Here is an 18436-nt window from a genome sequence, read left to right on the forward strand (position 1 = left end):
CAATCATAATTTTTCATTTTGTTTATTTTTTTGTAATTATGAGAGGTTGATTAACCATTTTTATTGTGGAGGGTGTTAATCATGGATATTATCACCTTCATTATTTTAATTTTAGAGAAATACATGAAACAGTTTCATTAAAATTTCATGAAATATTATATGAAACAATTTCATAACCATATATGAAACAAATTTATCAAAAAAAAAAGTATTATATGAAATAATTTCAAGATTAAACAATTTTATGAAAAAATTTCATAAGATTAAACAATGAAATCGACGTATGATGGTGGTTTGTACGGTTTGTACAAATGAGGGTGATTTTCATTTGATCGCTCCTCTATATATATATTGGTATGAACTTTCAACCATTTAACATCTATTAATTCAGTTTTTTTTCCAAACACCATCTAAGTAACGCTAAATACAGGATACAATTTAGTAAAAGAGAATGTGAAAAGCATGGGAGGCAAGTATATCATCAAAGACAACATTATCTCTCGATTCCATATAAACCTCAAATCTTGCATGCTATACCGACAACAATAGAGTCATGCGATCATCAACATGATGGTGGGCAAAAGTTAGCAACAAAGAGGTTAGTTTTATCTTTTCTACATCTCATTTTTACTGTAAAAAACTATGTTGGTATTTTTACTGATAAAAATAGTTGAAATTTAAATGTAAGGGGATCTGGTTTTGGGTTAGAAGGTTGGTGGGGAAGTTGCAATTGTAACCTGCGGAGCAAGAGGAATTGGAGGTGCAACTACGACATTAGTGGCTGAGAATGGGGAACATGTTATAGTTGCTCATGTATTAGATGAAGTTGGTGCAAGTCTTGCCAAATCTATTGGAAGTTGTTATATACATTGTGATGTTTCTTAAGAATCTGATCTTGAATATGTTGTTCAATTTGCACTGTCTTGGAAAGGAAAACTCGATATCATGTACAACCATGCTGGAGTTATTGGTACAAAAAAATACAGAACCGTTTTACATTTTCCAGTACCACTTTGAGAATCTATCGTCTCATTGTTTAACAATATGGTTTCAGATAGTGGAAGGAGCATTGCAAATCTTGAAATGGAAAGCGTAGCAAATATGATTAATGTTAACATAAGGGTGTTGTACACGGGATAAATTCAGCATGTCACACCAGCAATGATTTTAATAGACGTTGATTAGCTCAAATCCAACGATTATTAAAATTAACAATTAAAATAATTTATTAAATGCAAAAAAGACAAAATGGTACATTTTATTAATAGATAGTCATTTTCGTTTATTAAAATCTCTTAAATAAAGAAATTTTACTACAATTTATAGAAAATTCATTTATCCTCTAAAAATCTACAAAAAAAATATTTCAACCAATTTATCATCTTCAAGAACCATCTTTTAAATTCTGGGTTATATGCACATGTAAATGAGTCACTATATTCACCATAAGGTTGGTTTTCAAACAAGTTTAGCAAAGATTTGGGTTTTGAATTGCTGCTATGAAATAAAAGAATCGATGTTATAATTTGGATAGCAGACAAGCATATCAATTTTGATTAAAATAGGGTAGACTGATTTAGGAAATGGTTGATTGATCAGTAACTGAGTTCTGATAGTGAAGGGTATGTTCAGTAGGGACGATGGAGGCACGAGGAATGGTGGTGGCGTCACCATTAGGTGTCGATGATGACAAATGGAAGTGTATGTAAGAAAGAATGAAAAGGGATTCGAAGACATGGGGGGATAATCTTATAAATTAATATGGGACTTTAAAGCAAAATAGACAATATAGGAGGGCATGCGTTCGAGGTTTATTTTAAGATCGTAATTGTTGAAATATTTATAAGACTGTTATTACATAAATGACCAAATATATATATATATATATATAGAGAGAGAGAGAGAGAGAGAGAGAGAGAGAGAATGTTTACTTTGCAAACCACAGTTTGTACAAATATGAGTGGTTTGCATTTGATCGCTCCTCTATTTATATGTATCTATATGTATGATGCATTTAGATTTTAGTCCCTAGCTTTTGGTATTAGGATAAATAATAAAAATAGCTCAATATTTCATCATTCATTATTTCATTTATTGATTTTATTAATTACGAATTTAAGATTTTAGGGATTTTTGATTTCCTTTTTTAATTTTGATAGGTTAAAGTTCATAAACGACTTAAATCTTATGCGCCGATCAAATTAGACTGTACTTCTATGCCCTGATTTCAAAAGTGTGGTTTAAAAATCTCTCAAACCCCACGGCTACGGTGTGTTTTGTTAAATTGGGCTAAACCACCTCCAACACTTTGAAGCTTGTTTACTGTTCAAGTTTGTGGTGTCTTATAAATTGATCCACGTTTTTCCTTCACACAAACACACCGAACAATATACTGAACCCCCTTCAACGGCATCGGCCACGTTCAAGATTCATCACTGGTTCGTATCCTTATTCTATATGTAAGATCCGTGCTTTTAGACTTGCAAACTTTTTTCACGAGGGTGGAATTTCAAGTGGGTATTCAATTTTTTTGTTGTGTTAATTTTGGGCATATTTACTGTAGTTTCAGTTTTCAAGCTTTATTAGGTAACAACGTTTGCATTAGCATTATTCGTTGATGAATTATCTGATTTGTTGTAATATTATTTAAGAAGATAGTTTTTTATTATCTTATTTAAAGAGATGTTTAAAGAGATGTTCGCTACTGAATACTGATGATGCTAAGGAATGCAACTGTGCATAATATTGTCATTCTTTTGGGTTTGAAGGCTTGATCTTCCATTATTTTCTTATGATTTGCTTTGTTATATTGTACTAGAAGGGTGCTTGCACAATGCAACGAAATACATCTTGATTTTAGTGTTTCTTTTTCTTTTTGTCTTAATCTATGTTAAAATTTCTCATTTTTTTTTGTGTATTTCTTTAATTAATTTTTTTATTTTTGGTTTATTAATATAATTTTTTATAAAGATAATAATTAAGTATTTTGTTAGAACTCAATGATTATCCTAATTATATTTTTTTATATTTAAAATGAGATGTTTATTCTTTATTTGATTATGTTTATCTGAAGTTAGTTACACGAATTCAAACATGAATCTTTAATAAGTTGTATTTACGCACAATTTACTTGTAATCTTGAGTTTTAAGTAATATGCATCAATAAATAGTATTTCATGTATAAAAAATGGGTTTTAAGAGTTTTTGTCAAATATTTTATAATATAGTATAGATATAGATTAGTTCATGCAAAAACCAATTTTGTGACTCGGTACATACCTTTACCACTCATCATTTTACAAAACAACATAAACATAAAAGCTTTCGGATACATATTGAAGCATTGAATAAACACCATAAATATTTTTGAATCATTGACACATCTCGACTGTTTGTTTAAAGGTGCTCAAAAACCTGACCAACCCGATAAATCCAACTCAATCCAATATGAAATAATTCAACTTGAAATAATCCGATGTCTAATCGAGTTGAAACTTTTTCAAAACATAGGTATTAGGTTGATATTAGGTTACTTTTATTTGAACCCAATCCGATGAACTTGATATCATTTTATTTGTTGGATTTAATATGATTATGGAGTCTTTTTTAATATGTACATTATCCAATTACAACGTCCTTTTTTCATGAGACTCTTTTTTTATACTTGAAACTTCACAGCGAAATGTTGTGAAGGTAAAAAAAAAGCCGAACATTTACAATAAAAATAATGTGAACGTTACCTTCACAACGTTTTGCTGTGAAGTTTCAAGTGTAAAAAAATGATCTCATGGGTCTCACGAAAACAGACTTATCTCACGTGATCCCAAGTATATATAGGGTTGGGTTTACGTGAGACCATGTTGTTTTCGCGAGACACACGTGAGACCATTTTTTTACACTTAAAACTTTACAATAAAACATGGTGAAGGTAAAAAAAATTCGAATCTTCACAATGTTTTTGCTATGAAGTTTTAAGTATAGAAAATGGTCTCACGGGTCTTACAAAAACAAGCTGCTCAAATCCGAACGTTGACGTTACCTTACCTTCACAGTGTTTTTGCTGTGAAATTTTAAATATAAAAAAGTGGTCTCACGGATCTCAGAAAAACATTATGCTCAAATCCAAACCTTCACAATATTTTTTCTGTAAAGTTTCAAGTGTAAAAAAGTAATCTCACGGTTTTAAACCGAAAACATTTAAAATTAAATTAGATTGTTTAAATGCATCCGACCCGATCAATATAACCCGGTTATACCTCCATGTATCCCTCCCCCATCAGCGTATCCCTCCGTCATCCCCCAAAACCGCAACTCCCTCTTCTGGTTCTGCAATCCTCACTCTTCAAAGTTAGGGTTTCTGATTTCTTCCATTCTCTGAAATTTCACATACGTACACATAGTTTTGGTGTTCCAGTTTCATCCAGGGATTCGATAACCAAGTTGCTGATCGATGATTCAATATCTAAGTTGCTTATAGATGGTATTTGAAGCGTTATTATACTCGTGATTTCTTATTACAATCTTCTTTGGTTCTCTGCTATCCCCAATATTGTAAGGTACTCTCCAGTCCCTTTTTTTCTAACTTTTTTTATTTTTGATTTTGGCGACGATAGATGATATCTATTCTTGATGACTGGTGTTATGATTGTTCGAATTACCCATCAATTTTTTACTTAAAAGTTTGTGTAATAATACCCATTAGATGAAATGCTTAAGAGAAACCACTATTTGGTCTATTTTCTTGGTTAAGTAATATGGTGTTTGTTACAATGTTTACTACCTTGCGCATATAAAAAACCTGTTTTTTGGTTGCGTTAGGTTTACTTTATCAATTGAAGTATCGGTTGGTATTGAATTTATCATATTGTTTAAAATCAGGCAGCAGCCAGACAACCGTAGAGATGGTTTTCACAGATGAATAGTTTTTTCCATCTGTTTGTCTACTAAATTCTATCTCACATAATGGACATACCGAGTAATATTGTGAAAGATTTGTATCAGGTGGATTTTGAGGATACTTCATTATGAATGAGATAAGCCGAGATAGAAGGCAAACCTCAGGTCTGATTGATCTGTCAAGAAGCATGTCCTTGGGTACCATTAGAAGATCACTTAATGAATCAAGAAGGTGGAAGCATTTTAGTTCACCAGTTCTAGTCTTCCCAAGCTCGTCATCATCATCATCGATGTCCGATGAGAGCTTATAAGTGAGCCAACTAGACCGATTGCCAACCTGCCATGGAAGTAGGTCACTTTAGTTTCTGATAGAATCTCCTGAACTAATTGAAGAAGATGATTTAGCAATGAAGTTGCTTCATATTTTGTATCTAACTAGATGTGAAGTATGTACCGCCTTTTTGAGTTGTGCCCCAGAGCCACACTTTAGATCCCCATCTGGAATAGGCAAAACTCTGGATTCAGAGATAGCATCTGATACAGGACCAGTTGGAATTTCATGGGGAGGCTCGTGGAGAATGGCGTTGAACTGAAACCAAACTTGAACCAAAACAATGAAATAATTTATAATTTCTTGGAATTAGTATCTGTAGTTATGTATATGCAAGGTGGTTGTTTAATTCAGAACACTTAACAACCAGTTATATTTCAACACTAGCTCATACATAGGGTTAAAATGGTAATTTTTTGCCATTCAGACTGCCCCTTTGGAACATTTACCAAACAGCCATTTTTCATCATGCACTAAGTCATACAGAGCCTCTTAATCATTCTGACCACTTAACCATAAACAAATTGGTTATACTAGGTGCAATTCATGGTTTCAAAGTTGACTGCCCACCAGGTTGATGAAATGATAACTCATAGACCCTTAATTTATAGAGGATTTTTTTTCAGCTGAACCTCATACCCATATAGTTTTAGGTGACTTTTAAACCAGTGATACAACTATTACCTGCTGTTCGCATCTCTGATTTAACTAGAGGTGCCTCTTATTTTGTTGGGCTAATCTCTCTTGAAAACATATTACTGAATATCTTAATGGTAGATATGTTTACACAAGTCTCATAGAATATGGCTTAAAACGGAGTCTTTGGGTTTATGTATTTCTGCTTATGTTCAATTATTGGTATTTTTGGTATCTTTGCAGTTCTTGTTATTCATGGAGGGAGAAGAGAGCTTGCTTGATTCCATATTTGATGTGGAAAATGTTGAAGATATGGAAGATGTTGAGATGGCTGATGTAGAAGAAGGAGAATTGGTTGGGAAGAATCATCAAGCTGAGTTGGGACGAAGCAGCAACATTGATGTTGATGTTGATGTTGATGTAGTAACTCAAGAACCTCACAGTAAAAATCGCAGACGTAAAAATAATAAGAAGAAAAATAAGAAAAAGAAAGGCGGTTCAGGGTCTGAAATCACAGACATTAACAGGTGCCTGCCATACTTTGCTCTGTTTCAAACATTTATCTTCCTTTAACGCGTGAAATACTGAAATCAAACAAGATACTCTTAACCAGAAGTATTAATAGCTAGAATAAAATGTATAAAAGTACTATGGTAACAAACAAATGGGTGTCAAAAGTTATAAGTGAAGTCATATTACTTTAAATTGAAGTTAAACATGACGACATTTGAAGTTAGAGTGGAATCATTGATTTTGGACAGAGGGAGTATTAGGGTTCTTTTAAGAGTAATTCACTTTATATATTTTTCACCATGCTAAGCCTACACATTTTGCTCCTTTATCTATTGCCATTAATTCCTATTTACAGGGTTTCCTGAAGATTCTCTCATGGTTTTGCTGTATGTAGGAGTGTTGATCTTCCGTCAATGTTATCATGTTTCTTAATCTGGTCTTCCTTTTTCTTAGACTTCAAGTTGAATCATTTTTCTGATTATAAATCTTAATTTATGATATACAGGAACAGATTGTGATAATTAGCCTTCACCATTTTAGTTGTTTTGTTGAAGGAAGGAGAGCTAATCTGAAACTTATGGCTTGTATGCAGATTTGTATTAGATACTTGTAGGCGTTTGAAAGAAAAGAAGTCTTACCTGGTATGGACTGCGGTTGGCTGTCTGGGTGTGTCTGCTCTGAGTGATCTTGTGAAAGAGGTATTGTTTCCTGGAAAATCTGTAATGCTTGATGAAGTGTTTCAACATCATTTACTAAGGAAAGAATTGCATGAACCGTGACATGAATTTGTGTTCTGAACCAGTGAAACTTGTGTGGCTGTTTATAGAATGTATCAACCTTATTTTTATTTATTAATGTAGCATTGTTATAAACTACTTGTGTGCATAACTAGAAAACCTGGGTTTCTGGGGATTGATACTTTAGCATTAGTTCCAAGCATGTGTTGCTGTGTGCACGCATGTGCATGCTGCAATATGGATGATCGTGAGGCTTGGAAGAAGCATAAAAAGATAATCACACTCATACATCTTTTATGGGGTCTTTCTTTCAATATTCCAAGATTTGTATACAATAATTTCAATATGTTTATCTTTAGTATTTCAAATTATGTTAGCTTCTTTTTCTTTTTCTAGTTTAAGAAAGTTCTAGATTTCTAGAGCCTTCAGCTTTTCATGTTAGAGTTTAACGGACTATCAGAACTGAACTAGCAACCATGACCAAGGCCATCATATGCTTGATAACTGTGGCTCTTGGAAGTCGCTTTGTGGCATACTCTGTCTCCTAATTTAGTCCTTGCTTGTGAGATTGTAACTTTGTGTACAATATAGCCTATGGTACCGGAAAGCAAGAAAAGAGTTCACTCCTTATTGCAGTTGAAGGTGAGAGGAACAGCTTAGAGCTGCAGTGGTGTTCAATTTTTATAGATTACTTTGTTTCCTAGTCTCTGATGCTCAATGTTGTTTCCCTACAATCGCAGATTTCTCTTCTAGAAGCCATTTTATCTCTTTCAGTCTGTGGATCCTTGAGCTCTGGATGTATTACATCATAATTTCCTATTGGTGTAGATTGATTTCAACTGTTTTGGCGTATCTTTTGCAGTTCCATCACTTGGGTATGAATACAGACAAATATTTATCATCCAAAAGATGATGTGTGTGAACTCTTGACAAATGAAACAAGGAGAATCCAGTCCCAAACTTATGAAACTTCTTTTTTCTGCATTTCTCTTTTCCAAATAGAAGACTCTTAATTGGGAATTTGGGATTTCATTTCCTACTCTGAAGATACTTACACTTCCATACAGAAATTGAACAATGAACAATGAAGAATCTCAAACCTGAATTTTGGTGGTTTTTCCTTCTTTCACAAAGCAATTTCTAGAAAGTATTTTCATTTCAACTGATAATTCCAATTCATGTTAGGTTAGTATGTCAGTTTTAGTCATAGCTTTGACTTTGCTATTTATCAATTAGTTTCATGTAATCTGTGTTGATTCTGTATTATGAACATGGTCGACTTGCGTGACTATAGGCCTAGTATTTCTTGTGTGAGGATTGATACCAGTCATACCACTAGCTGAACCTACTTCCGAATGTGATACAGGGTAAAGGGATGAGATAATGGTCATGAATAAACTAAAACAGTGTTGCTTTCTAAGAAATATAATTGGAAGCAATTGGTGCACCCAAATACGTGGTTTCAATAAAATTGTATCCTTTGTGTTATTATATCTTGATGGTGTGTGATATGGCTTTAATTTGTTGTTCCTGTTGAAGATCTTAATTGTTGAGTGCTGCTTATAGTGATGATGAAATGGTAACAGGTTGATGCAATTCAGTCTTGTGGTGGTCAGAAAACTGCTGATGGAAGACGCCACAAAACAGGTGGTGGTATTTTGTGGAGCATCCTCAAAGCTCGTGATCCAAATGCTTTTAAGGAGATAATGAAAAAGGGGAAGGAATTTGAGGTGCGTTGATAAGTTACCTTTGCACATTAGATGACAATCTGTTGTAATGGCAATCATTTGTTCTTATAGTATGCGACTTATCTGTCTTTCCAATTAACAAGTGTAGAATAGTCCACCACTGGATTGCGAATTAATGGTAGTCAAATAAAAACAAAAATGTGTAATTTTGCAGCTTTAAGGTGATTACATGATTTTAACACATTGACATAAATTTCTCCTGATGGCCATAGTAAGGGGGTGACCATCAATTTGATTGTGGTGAAATGCGGCATTATTTGCAATTCAAGTAGGCTATATTTTGCATATTGCCCAATAGAAGACGATCCCCATATCCTTGTAACTTAGCTAATTTCTTCCCATTTTATGAAGTATGACGATAACTTTTAGCTTTCATGCCTACATAGCAGCTTTAGAAATTTCCAAGGAGATGATTTTTGATAGGAGTTCTTGGAATCCTAGGATTATGGTAGTAGACTAGGTGTAGGGGCCGGTAGCTTCTGTGGATGGAAGAAGGGTGTTAGAAAGATCGATGGTAGAACAGAGAGAGGGTTAGGAAGCTGGCAGATAGGATATCAGAGTCGTATGATAGTTGGAGGGATCCGTGTTTTTCTTCACTTTTTCTATGTCTCAATGCGCATATTTCCTTTTTTTCTTTTTTCTGTTGCTTACTTTTTACTGTTCTTGGTTCTTCTTTTTTGCTCACACTTTTGCACAAGTTGGGTATTCACATAAACAACCGCTCTAATCTTTGGAGTAGAGAACAAGTCTGCATGCATCTCACCCACATACCATACTTTTGAGTGGGATATGTTGGGTTTCATTTGGTTTGGTTTGGTTTATCAGATTCTCTTTAATTGTGTGTTTAGATTAGGGTAATGCTTAGTATAAGATAATGATTGGTGGATATTATTTTTGCAGAAGCAATTTAAACAACCGAGTCTGAGGAAAGCACCAAATCAGAACAAACAAAGTTGTTCCGTAGCAGATGACGCAAAACCTGTAGTGCAAGATGAAGAGTTAGGGATCGAAGAGAAACAGACACAGAAACGACCTGTTAATGAAAGAATCCGTGTGCCTGTCTCCTATGATGACTTGATTGAAGTCGAGGATCCAAAAAACGAGCCAATTTAATAGACAATGAAGGCCGTAAGGTTTGTTACATGCATTCTTCCCTTCTTCAAGTCAAGAAAGGTATCTCTGTTTCTGGTTAATTAGAACGATACGGAGTCGAGAGTGCAAGAAGTTTTGTGATGGTTTTGGTTCATAATTTCTTTTAACATTTTTGAAATCTTCTCTTGGTGAAGTAGATGGTGAATGAATGGAAGTTTTGATGCACATTTTGTGGTGCTAGGCCCACACATAATGTGGTTTCTTTTAATCATTGGGTATCTGGGTGAGCTTTCTCGCCTCAATTAATCCCATGAAGCACTGAAGTTTTTTATTTATGTACGGTAAATGAACTCATGCATCCTCCACGCCTTTGGTGAGGTTTGAACCCTTTGACCTCCTGGGAGGTTGGTTCTGCCATTAATCCGGGTATCATTGGGCCAAAGACCCTTTGGCTTGGAACACTGAAGTTACCAGTCTAGAAAATCCGCAGTGGCACTGAAGATAACGTCAGTGTGTTTTTGGTTGCTCGTATTGGGCTCTTTATTTCAAGTGTGCACGCCTGCACGATGCTTCTGTGCATGTGTAGGACGTTCTTGTTCAACTGTCGGAGACCTACAGTCGGCTACATTGGGGTGGGATAAACTTGAGGGTCTGATGGTTTAGAAGACGATTCTTGAATCTTGATTGTGCAGTTAAAACTATTTATAGAAGTTGCCAGCTCTATATATCCACGTATAGCTATTTAAATTTGTAATTGACAACAAGACGTCCACATCATCATCCGATGTTGTTGGATTAGTAACTTCCGTGTCAGAATATGTATAAAATAAAAAATAGAAGTTTGTTACATTGGTTGTAAATAAATAACTTTGTTATATAAAAGGGAAAATTGCATAAAAAAGTAATATAGTTTAACTTGATTCCTATTTTAGGTAACGTAGTTTTAAAACTTCTATTTTGATACTTAAGATGTAAAGTTTTAAACATTTAAATATCCGGGTAATAGGTTAAAGCATTAACCGGTTTTACCGTGTTGATGTGGTGCATGATGTGGTATCCGATTAATATTTCAACAAATAATACCGAGTTGGATACCACATAACCAGAGTAACCGGTTGAAGCATTAACTGGTTACTCTGGTATTTAAATGTTTGAAAGTACGTTACTCAAAATAGTAATTAAGTTAAAATACGTTACTTTTTTCATGATTTGCCATGTATCAAATATGAAACTTCATTACAATCCGAGGCATTTTTTTTTCAAAACAACTTTGCAAAAAGAGAGAATATACAAATTCACAAAATGTAAAACACGACGTGTGAAAATACAATATTTATACAATATTGTTTTATATGTGACACGTTCAGAACAGTTTTTTTCCACACATAAAACTGTTCAAAACGTTTCACGTATAACAACACTATATAAACAATGCATACACGTGTTTTTTTTCCATGTGAAATAACATATAAAATCTGGTTTGTAATGTCTGATCCTAATTGTACCAAATACAAGAATGACTACTTGTAACCAGGCACCTCAACTCAAATCAGGACTTTGCACACGAGTTCAATCGACAAATAAAGGCCAATCCTTGGGATTCCTCCCCATGGGTCGAGTTTCTTCAGGGTCACGGGGAATTTTTCTGGGTGTTATCTTAAGGGACCCATGACTATGAGATCAGTCGATGTACACACAAGCTGACATGGACACCCACAGTTAAAAAAAGAAAATCAGTTGCAAGAACGGGAAACTTATCCTGGATGTATTTCACAGCTCTTTATCAACAATGGAGAAAGATTATAGAGCCATTAAAAGCAGGAGGTGAATGATCAAGAAACCCAGTACGCCAATCGTGTTTAAGATAACTCCGATGGTACATCAACCGTTTTGAACCACTAGAAAGTCTAGAATTCTTACATTTTCATATACATTTCTCGAAAAGAAGTCACTGACTGGAGACAGGAACGGATTCTTGTTCAGCAGGGGCCGACTCCACTGCTGGCGACTTTTTGGTGAGGGATTTGGGAATATCGATGTCATCTTGGACACAACGTTGCTGAGGGTGAGATAGGAGCACACACATGTGACGGAAAAGGACACGGGTCAGCCCCTGACCGCTCTCAAAGATGTAACCCTCGTACTCACTGACCTGTTCAAGGGCTTCCACCAGACCATCGTACACCTTCTGTGGACAGTTGTCAGGTCCTGGTTTATCGTGGAGGTAAATCACATCCAATGTGAAGAGTTTTTGGTTTGTGGGCCATCGGTGTTGTGGTACAACTGATGATCTGCAGTAGAGTAAAATCTGGGAACCACAAATAGCAAACAAAAGTCAAGTTTACAAGCATTAACCCCCAAACACACCCAATATATCACACTCAGGATGTGCCTATGAGAAGATGTTAATTACCAGAATATGTTCATTTCATCAATTTGAAGTTGAAATTTATGTCTCATCTTGCCATATTGCAAAAAAGGGAAGACTCAAGGTAGCATGGTTATTAAAATTCAAACATTTATAACGATAATCGAACATGGAAACTAGCATATATCACTTTCAGGTGTCAAGGGTATGTCATTTACCCCCCTTTCCTTGCGATGATCTTGGGTTTGTGTGAAAACTCTGGGGTGCCCTTTTTTTCTCTATATGGGTAGGAAATATGATTAACACGTGTTCTTTGTGCAACTATAAATTTCCTAAGAAATTAACAACAAAAAGCTTATTCCAAACTAATTGAGGCAGGCTAAACATGAAAGGCAACATAACCACCCCACAAACATAATAGCATCATTTCACACAATCCTATCTAAGGTCACCGGATTTGGTATGTTCCACCAACGGAAATCTCCATCCACTATGTCCACAATGTTAATGTTGGAATAACCAGTGAAGTGCATTTAAAGGTCTATGTTGGAGACAAACGTTGCCTCGTTTTGGATTCTCCTTAAAGGGACCTTCTCCCATATATCATCATTTGTGATCCCATGCCCCCTAACCAACCACACATCCACCTCAACATTACGTTTCCACTATTCCTATTGGGTACATCTTGTGCTTGACCTGTAAATGACGCTTTCTAACCATCACTTATACAACTTCCCTATGACAATTGGACTTTCTAATCATATAAGGCTCCCTAGCTTGTCTTCATCCACCCTACTTTTATTCTATGACTAGTATACTCAACATTTAATCCTTTTGTAACATTCTTTCAGAAAAACAGAAGTTATCATTTATAAATATTTCATGGTTGGGCATGATTACAACATCTTCCATTAATTATCAACATGGCTGAAGTAATACTTCACTTACTATGCCTCAGTCTATCTTAATCTGAAAGCTTATGTTTCTCCATCGCTTAAATTTGCAGCAACATATTGCCTAGTCTCGTCAAACAACACGACATAGTTGAAGAAAAGTAAGCACCATGTATTCTCTCTCTCTCTCTTAGTTGTCTTTCTATGTGCCAATCAGTTCACTTGTTTGTGTGTGGGGATCGTCTGGTGATCATGATGACATCCCTCTGATAGCACGTCCTCTGTATATGGTCAAATTAAATGAACTGCAAAAGTGTAAAACAACCGCCATAATGTGCCAAACAAGTAGCCAAAAGGTCCAATGCATAGTCATCATGATAGTTAAGGTTTACCCTAACAATGACTACAAATTTACAAGCATATGGTCAGGGCTTTTTTTGTTATTTACCCTAAAAATGATTGCAAGTATTATATCAAGTCATGGATACTCTAGTTATAGTTGTTATTAAGGGTTATGATGGTTCATGACATACTGACAGTCCCCCTGTATAGCCTATGCTGGTAAAAAATTAACCAACACTTGTATTAACGCACGGTTAAGAGAGAAACCAACTGGTCAATTTAAGATGTAGCAAACCATAATCTGATAATCTTCACTAGGGTAGAATTGCTGAATAACAAGCTTGTTCATTGCCATAGGCATCACTTTTCAAGTTACATGAAGCAGTTTTTTTTTTAAATATTTAAGAGGTGTTAATCTGGAGTGTTTGGTCTTCATCATTTGTCTTTTATGCCAACTTTAAAGACAAAATGTTGATAGAGGTTGTACATCACAAAAATATAAAGTAAGAGAAAACAAAATTGTCATAGTGCACAGTTAATGTAAATATATATATATATATAGAGAGAGAGAGAGAGAGAGAGAGTTTGTTTCAAATGCAACCTGTCGCATTTGTACAACCAATGCAACCTAATAAATTGAAATATTTATAGAAATGATGAGAGTTTATTTATTATGATTTAAATATTTATGGAAAATGAATAAGGTTCATTAATTATGATCAATACTTTATATTAGAAAACAATCAAAACTTCTATGAAATTACATATTCATCAAATTAAATGGACGGTTGAGATTGCGTTGTATTGGTTGTACAAATGTAAGGGGTTGTATAATAACCCACCTATATATATATATATTTATAATATCTATATAAAAGTGAACAAAGTAGCATATGCATCATCAGGAGTTAAATCATCAAATGAAGATCCTATAGATAGACTCACCACCCTGAGTATTCGATTCTGTGCACGAGACTTTTTAGCTTCATGATTTGCCACTTTAAATATATGTGTGAGATCTGCCTGACCAGCAGAAGAATCAACGGTGATGCCTCGAAAAGCAGCAATTGCAGAGTCAACTTCGCTGCTAAACTCCTTCTTAAGCTTCAGATATACAAGAGACAAACAGAAGAAAAAACTTCACAGTCAAACACTTGATGAACACTTAATTCTAACCGTATGAATTTATAATAGGCAGATGCATAGTAAGTGAAGACACTTTATTCTAACTTCCAAGAAGATAAAATTCTAAAAGAAGGCACTTAATTCTAACCTGCTTGGATTTCATTTTTCATTGTGTTTGGTCATGACCTATTATTAAAAATTTAAAATAGGTCATGAAATCCAGAATTTTAAAGAGTACCCTTGGATGTTCATACAGTTAGATTAGAACCTGGTGGCCAAGTTATTTGGATTTTGAGTGACTGAAGTAGGCGAGACATCATATAACACCAAGGTCTCCCTGATGCCATGTGAGGCAAGATCCACCAAAAGTTCCAATATAAGATGCTATGGTTTCTTTGCCTTTCTCGTTTGCCATTGTAACTTAGTTCATTATTTGGTATTGATCTCTTCAACCATCGTATGTTTTAGCTTTGGGTAATTTAATGATGCCCAATAAATAATGGATCTTATTTGCTGCATAGGATAGGGTGTTATACAATCCGTATAAAAATTCTTTCAAGCATATAGATTAATTTGTTGTAGTTTGTGCTTTTTTAAGATGAGAGTCGAGATGAGCAAGAAGATATACCCATGTAGTCCATAATCTATTTTTCTCCAGAGGGTAAGACATCAAGACAACTGCATGCATAGAGGTTGATTACACCTATAGACATAGTTGGCATGGATTCCAAAAATTCATCCCTTTTACCTTACATATTTCACTGTCCTTAATTACTTGTCACTTCTACCCATTTTCAGATACTTTTCTCAAATCCCAGCGATAACCCATATTTGCCTTACCAAACATTGTTTTTAACCACTAACTCCCCAAGGACCTCCCTCATACCAATCCTTACTAGGTTCTTTAGTGGTTAAGTTAAGAGCACTTGCCACCTGCATCATGTTCCAGGTAAAGATACACTTCGGTTTTCATAGAAAGTCAGTGTGTACATAAACGGTTAGATGATGGAATTAGGCCTAGTATGCATATATAATATTGGTTTTCTATTTCTTTACTAGATGCAGTCATCAATATTACGTGATTTTACAGGGACCCTAAACATTCACATGGTATAAAACTAATGTTTTAATCATCAAACCCTAGTGCCCGCAAATGATAGTTGTCTCAACCAGCAGCAACCCCAACACTTGACCACCAGCAGAGATCCATTAGGATTTTTTTTCCATTGTAGGGGTTTTGTCATTTACGACACTGCTGAATTTTTTTGACACTGGGCCTCATGTCCCATCGCTAGGCTGTCACTCAGCGCCTGCTGCATATTGCTCCTGCCACTGCCTGCCATCCGAATCTGCATCATATATTACTTTGGATGCCAAACCATTTCCATTCTTGACAAAGGTTCTCTAAGCCTCCTGTTGCTCTGTTGCAATCTGTGACTGCACCAGCCGATCTGATGTTACAGTCGATCTGCAACCCCTTGATCAGGGAACAATGTCAGCCAATCAAGAAAACCTGCAAACAAGCAGACTTGCTTATCTTTCTTCTGCTATCTCCACTCTGCCTATTATCCTGTGACATCAAACCACTGTGTTCTCTAACCTAGATATACTTATGGCTGGCGGTCATCCAACAACTCAAGTGCCTGTTTGTCTGATGCAAAACCAGTCTGACATACTCGTACGTGCCAATATGACAAAATCCATTGTCAACTCGACTCCAGTGACCCACTTTTGTGTCAGTATCATCCAGACTTGATATGCTCCCACAGTTATCACAGCTCTGTACTGCTGAGTCACATGCAGAGCAGAGTTTCAGTCCCCTCCAGATGGAATGGAAGATATGTTTTGCAATGTCACTGCTTTTCCAGGATCAGATTTCTATTTTTGGCAATGTTTCAGATAATGGTACTTTTAGGGGAGGAAAGTAAGATCAGGGGGATGACGTTTCCTCCGGGCAGACAACAGACTAGGAATCTAGGATAAAGACCAACCAGCAAGTAATTTTTATTTTTTTTGATTAACCTAGATATCCAACCGGCCATGCAAGCCGACTAATCCTAGGGCAACCACCTGCTTTGCAGATAGCCCGGAGTAACCGCATTTGAATCTCCGTGGCCACAAGGGGATTTTTATTCCTCCTTGGATTTGAACCTGGGACCTCCGGGTACTTTTGACTGTTGGAGCCAAGCTCAAACCAATCAGGCACCACCCTTGTGGTTAGCGTTTACCTTTCTATCTTAAAATCTTCTATTGCTTTGCCTTTCAACTTCTCCAACTTGAGGAGAAGCGAAGTCTACAGAATTAGTTAGAACATAAAATTAGGTTAAGTATCCTAGGGTTTTCTGTATCTTTCTTAGTCAGGTCTGTTGGCCCATACAATCAAATGTACTAATTTCCAGCCAAAATTGGAATAAATTTACCAACTTCTCAAGAAAAATTTCACTCTAAATATCATCATCCTGGAAATTAGATTTGAAACACATTTCATACTGAATTTGCATTCAAAAAAAGAATATCCTCTTTTTGGAAACTAAGGGGTAACTAAATCCGAAAACATGCATAAGTCACCAAAATAAGCAAATAGAAGAAACCATACAAGAAATCGAAACTCAGAACAATGAAAGGAAGATTGGAGAAATGAGGTGAAAATAATTACCCAAAAAGGGGTTTTGCCGAGAGCACAATAGGCGAATCGGTGATCGGGATTAATAGCAAGCTTAGCATTGACGAAGAGTAGAATAGCTTGCTTGATTGATTCCAATCTGGTAAAAGGTCTGCCACTGACGCTGGTGTTCTTCATTTCAACGAGGGTTTCAGGATCGACATCGATACAGAAGAGTATGTCTTCGCTTGACAATCGAGATGGTGGTAGTGTGAATCGAACTGCTGCCGTTGAGCTCTGACCTTCTCTTCCCTCCATACTCTCTCTCTCTCTCTCTCTCTCTCTCTCTCTCTCTCTCACACACACACAGTAGGTACAAAGGCAATTGAACATTTACGATGATCAGAACTACAATGACGAAAGGAGAAGGGGGGATTGTGAAAAGGAATATTCAATAAAGAAATTATATCACAAAATTCAATTATTTAAATACAACATAAATGAATATAAATTGGTAAAATTTTACTTATTGGTTAAAATTTTAGTCCACCACAACGGTATCATATGCAACAATTTACTCGGTAAACATTTATCATGATAAGTGTCGTCGACCTCGTTTACCGGGTAGGACTCTTGGTCCTTGTCTCGTTCTTACCAGGTAAGATTTATAATTCTTACCATATTCATCCGGTAAGATAATGTGACTTGGTGTTCACTTAACCTAGCAAGCGTTTAGTAAACTGCCTCTAAATGCCGAGTTTTTTTTACTAATGAGAAAATATATTAATTTATAATAATAAATTTACATATAGTAGCTAGAACACTAAACATCCATCAAGAAATATTTTGGTTTTTAATAATATATACATTTTTATTTTACGTACCAGATTGCTTGTAACCTCAAGTACCAGATCTACGGTCTCAAATGGTTCGATATTTGGATTCGAGAATTGGGGTTAAAAAATAGTATGGAACAAAGCCACCTAGTAGAATAATGTAAAAGGTGCACCAAATGGGTGTATGGAATGCGGTAATCGTCATCAGGATGTGCAATGCCATAACAGGTATGTCGACCCTTGCCAATTCTAGTTCATTTCCTAATTCGGGTAAATGCTTTATAAAAATGACAAGCACTCAAACAATGTACGAATAA

General features: G+C 35.4%; 2 protein-coding genes and 1 non-coding gene across 6 annotated transcripts; 2 read left to right on the forward strand and 1 right to left on the reverse strand.

Annotated features, from left to right (window-relative positions):
* Nucleotides 1-4305: 4305 nt before the first annotated feature.
* Nucleotides 4306-10221, forward strand: LOC112520641. 4 transcript variants are annotated; one of them, XM_025129052.1, is made up of 5 exons: nucleotides 4306-4556; nucleotides 6107-6390; nucleotides 6969-7074; nucleotides 8700-8843; nucleotides 9762-10221. In XM_025129052.1, the coding sequence occupies exons 2-5, from the start codon at nucleotides 6119-6121 to the stop codon at nucleotides 9972-9974; spliced, it is 735 nt and encodes a 244-aa protein (XP_024984820.1). In that variant the 5' UTR covers nucleotides 4306-4556; nucleotides 6107-6118; the 3' UTR covers nucleotides 9975-10221. The 4 variants fall into 4 exon arrangements, with proteins under 4 accessions (XP_024984820.1, XP_024984821.1, XP_024984822.1 ...); XM_025129053.1 differs by having other exon boundaries at nucleotides 4306-4551; XM_025129054.1 differs by lacking the exon at nucleotides 4306-4556 and adding an exon at nucleotides 4599-5128.
* LOC112522327 lies at nucleotides 4827-4963 on the forward strand. The gene has a single exon (XR_003070161.1). It is a non-coding gene; the product is annotated as a small nucleolar RNA snoR143 (small nucleolar RNA).
* A 1474-nt stretch (nucleotides 10222-11695) lies between the features above and the next one.
* On the reverse strand, nucleotides 11696-17671 carry LOC112522201. Its single transcript, XM_025131298.1, has 3 exons — nucleotides 17338-17671; nucleotides 14502-14660; nucleotides 11696-12261 (listed from the first exon to the last, which is right to left on the reverse strand). Exons 1-3 carry the CDS (start codon nucleotides 17599-17601, stop codon nucleotides 11902-11904), a joined length of 783 nt encoding a protein of 260 aa, XP_024987066.1. The 5' UTR covers nucleotides 17602-17671; the 3' UTR covers nucleotides 11696-11901.
* Nucleotides 17672-18436: the final 765 nt, after the last annotated feature.

Source organism: Cynara cardunculus (genome assembly GCF_001531365.2).
Source record: "Cynara cardunculus var. scolymus isolate 2C chromosome LG 11, CcrdV1, whole genome shotgun sequence".
Classification (NCBI taxonomy): Eukaryota; Viridiplantae; Streptophyta; class Magnoliopsida; order Asterales; family Asteraceae; genus Cynara; species Cynara cardunculus.

What these genes read in the sequence shown, in the direction of transcription:
- LOC112520641 (XM_025129051.1), top strand. An exon ending in TGAGTGATCTTGTGAAAGAG is followed by an intron (nt 7,075 to 8,699) that starts GTATTGTTTCCT and finishes AAATGGTAACAG; the next exon opens with GTTGATGCAATTCAGTCTTG. An exon ending in AAAAGGGGAAGGAATTTGAG is followed by an intron (nt 8,844 to 9,761) that starts GTGCGTTGATAA and finishes TTATTTTTGCAG; the next exon opens with AAGCAATTTAAACAACCGAG.
- LOC112522201 (XM_025131298.1), bottom strand. Translation starts at nt 17,601, where the DNA reads ATGGAGGGAAGAGAAGGTCAGAGCTCAACGGCAGCAGTTCGATTCACA. An exon ending in TCGGCAAAACCCCTTTTTGG is followed by an intron (nt 14,661 to 17,337) that starts GTAATTATTTTC and finishes GTATATCTGAAG; the next exon opens with CTTAAGAAGGAGTTTAGCAG. An exon ending in AGAATCGAATACTCAGGGTG is followed by an intron (nt 12,262 to 14,501) that starts GTGAGTCTATCT and finishes TGTGGTTCCCAG; the next exon opens with ATTTTACTCTACTGCAGATC.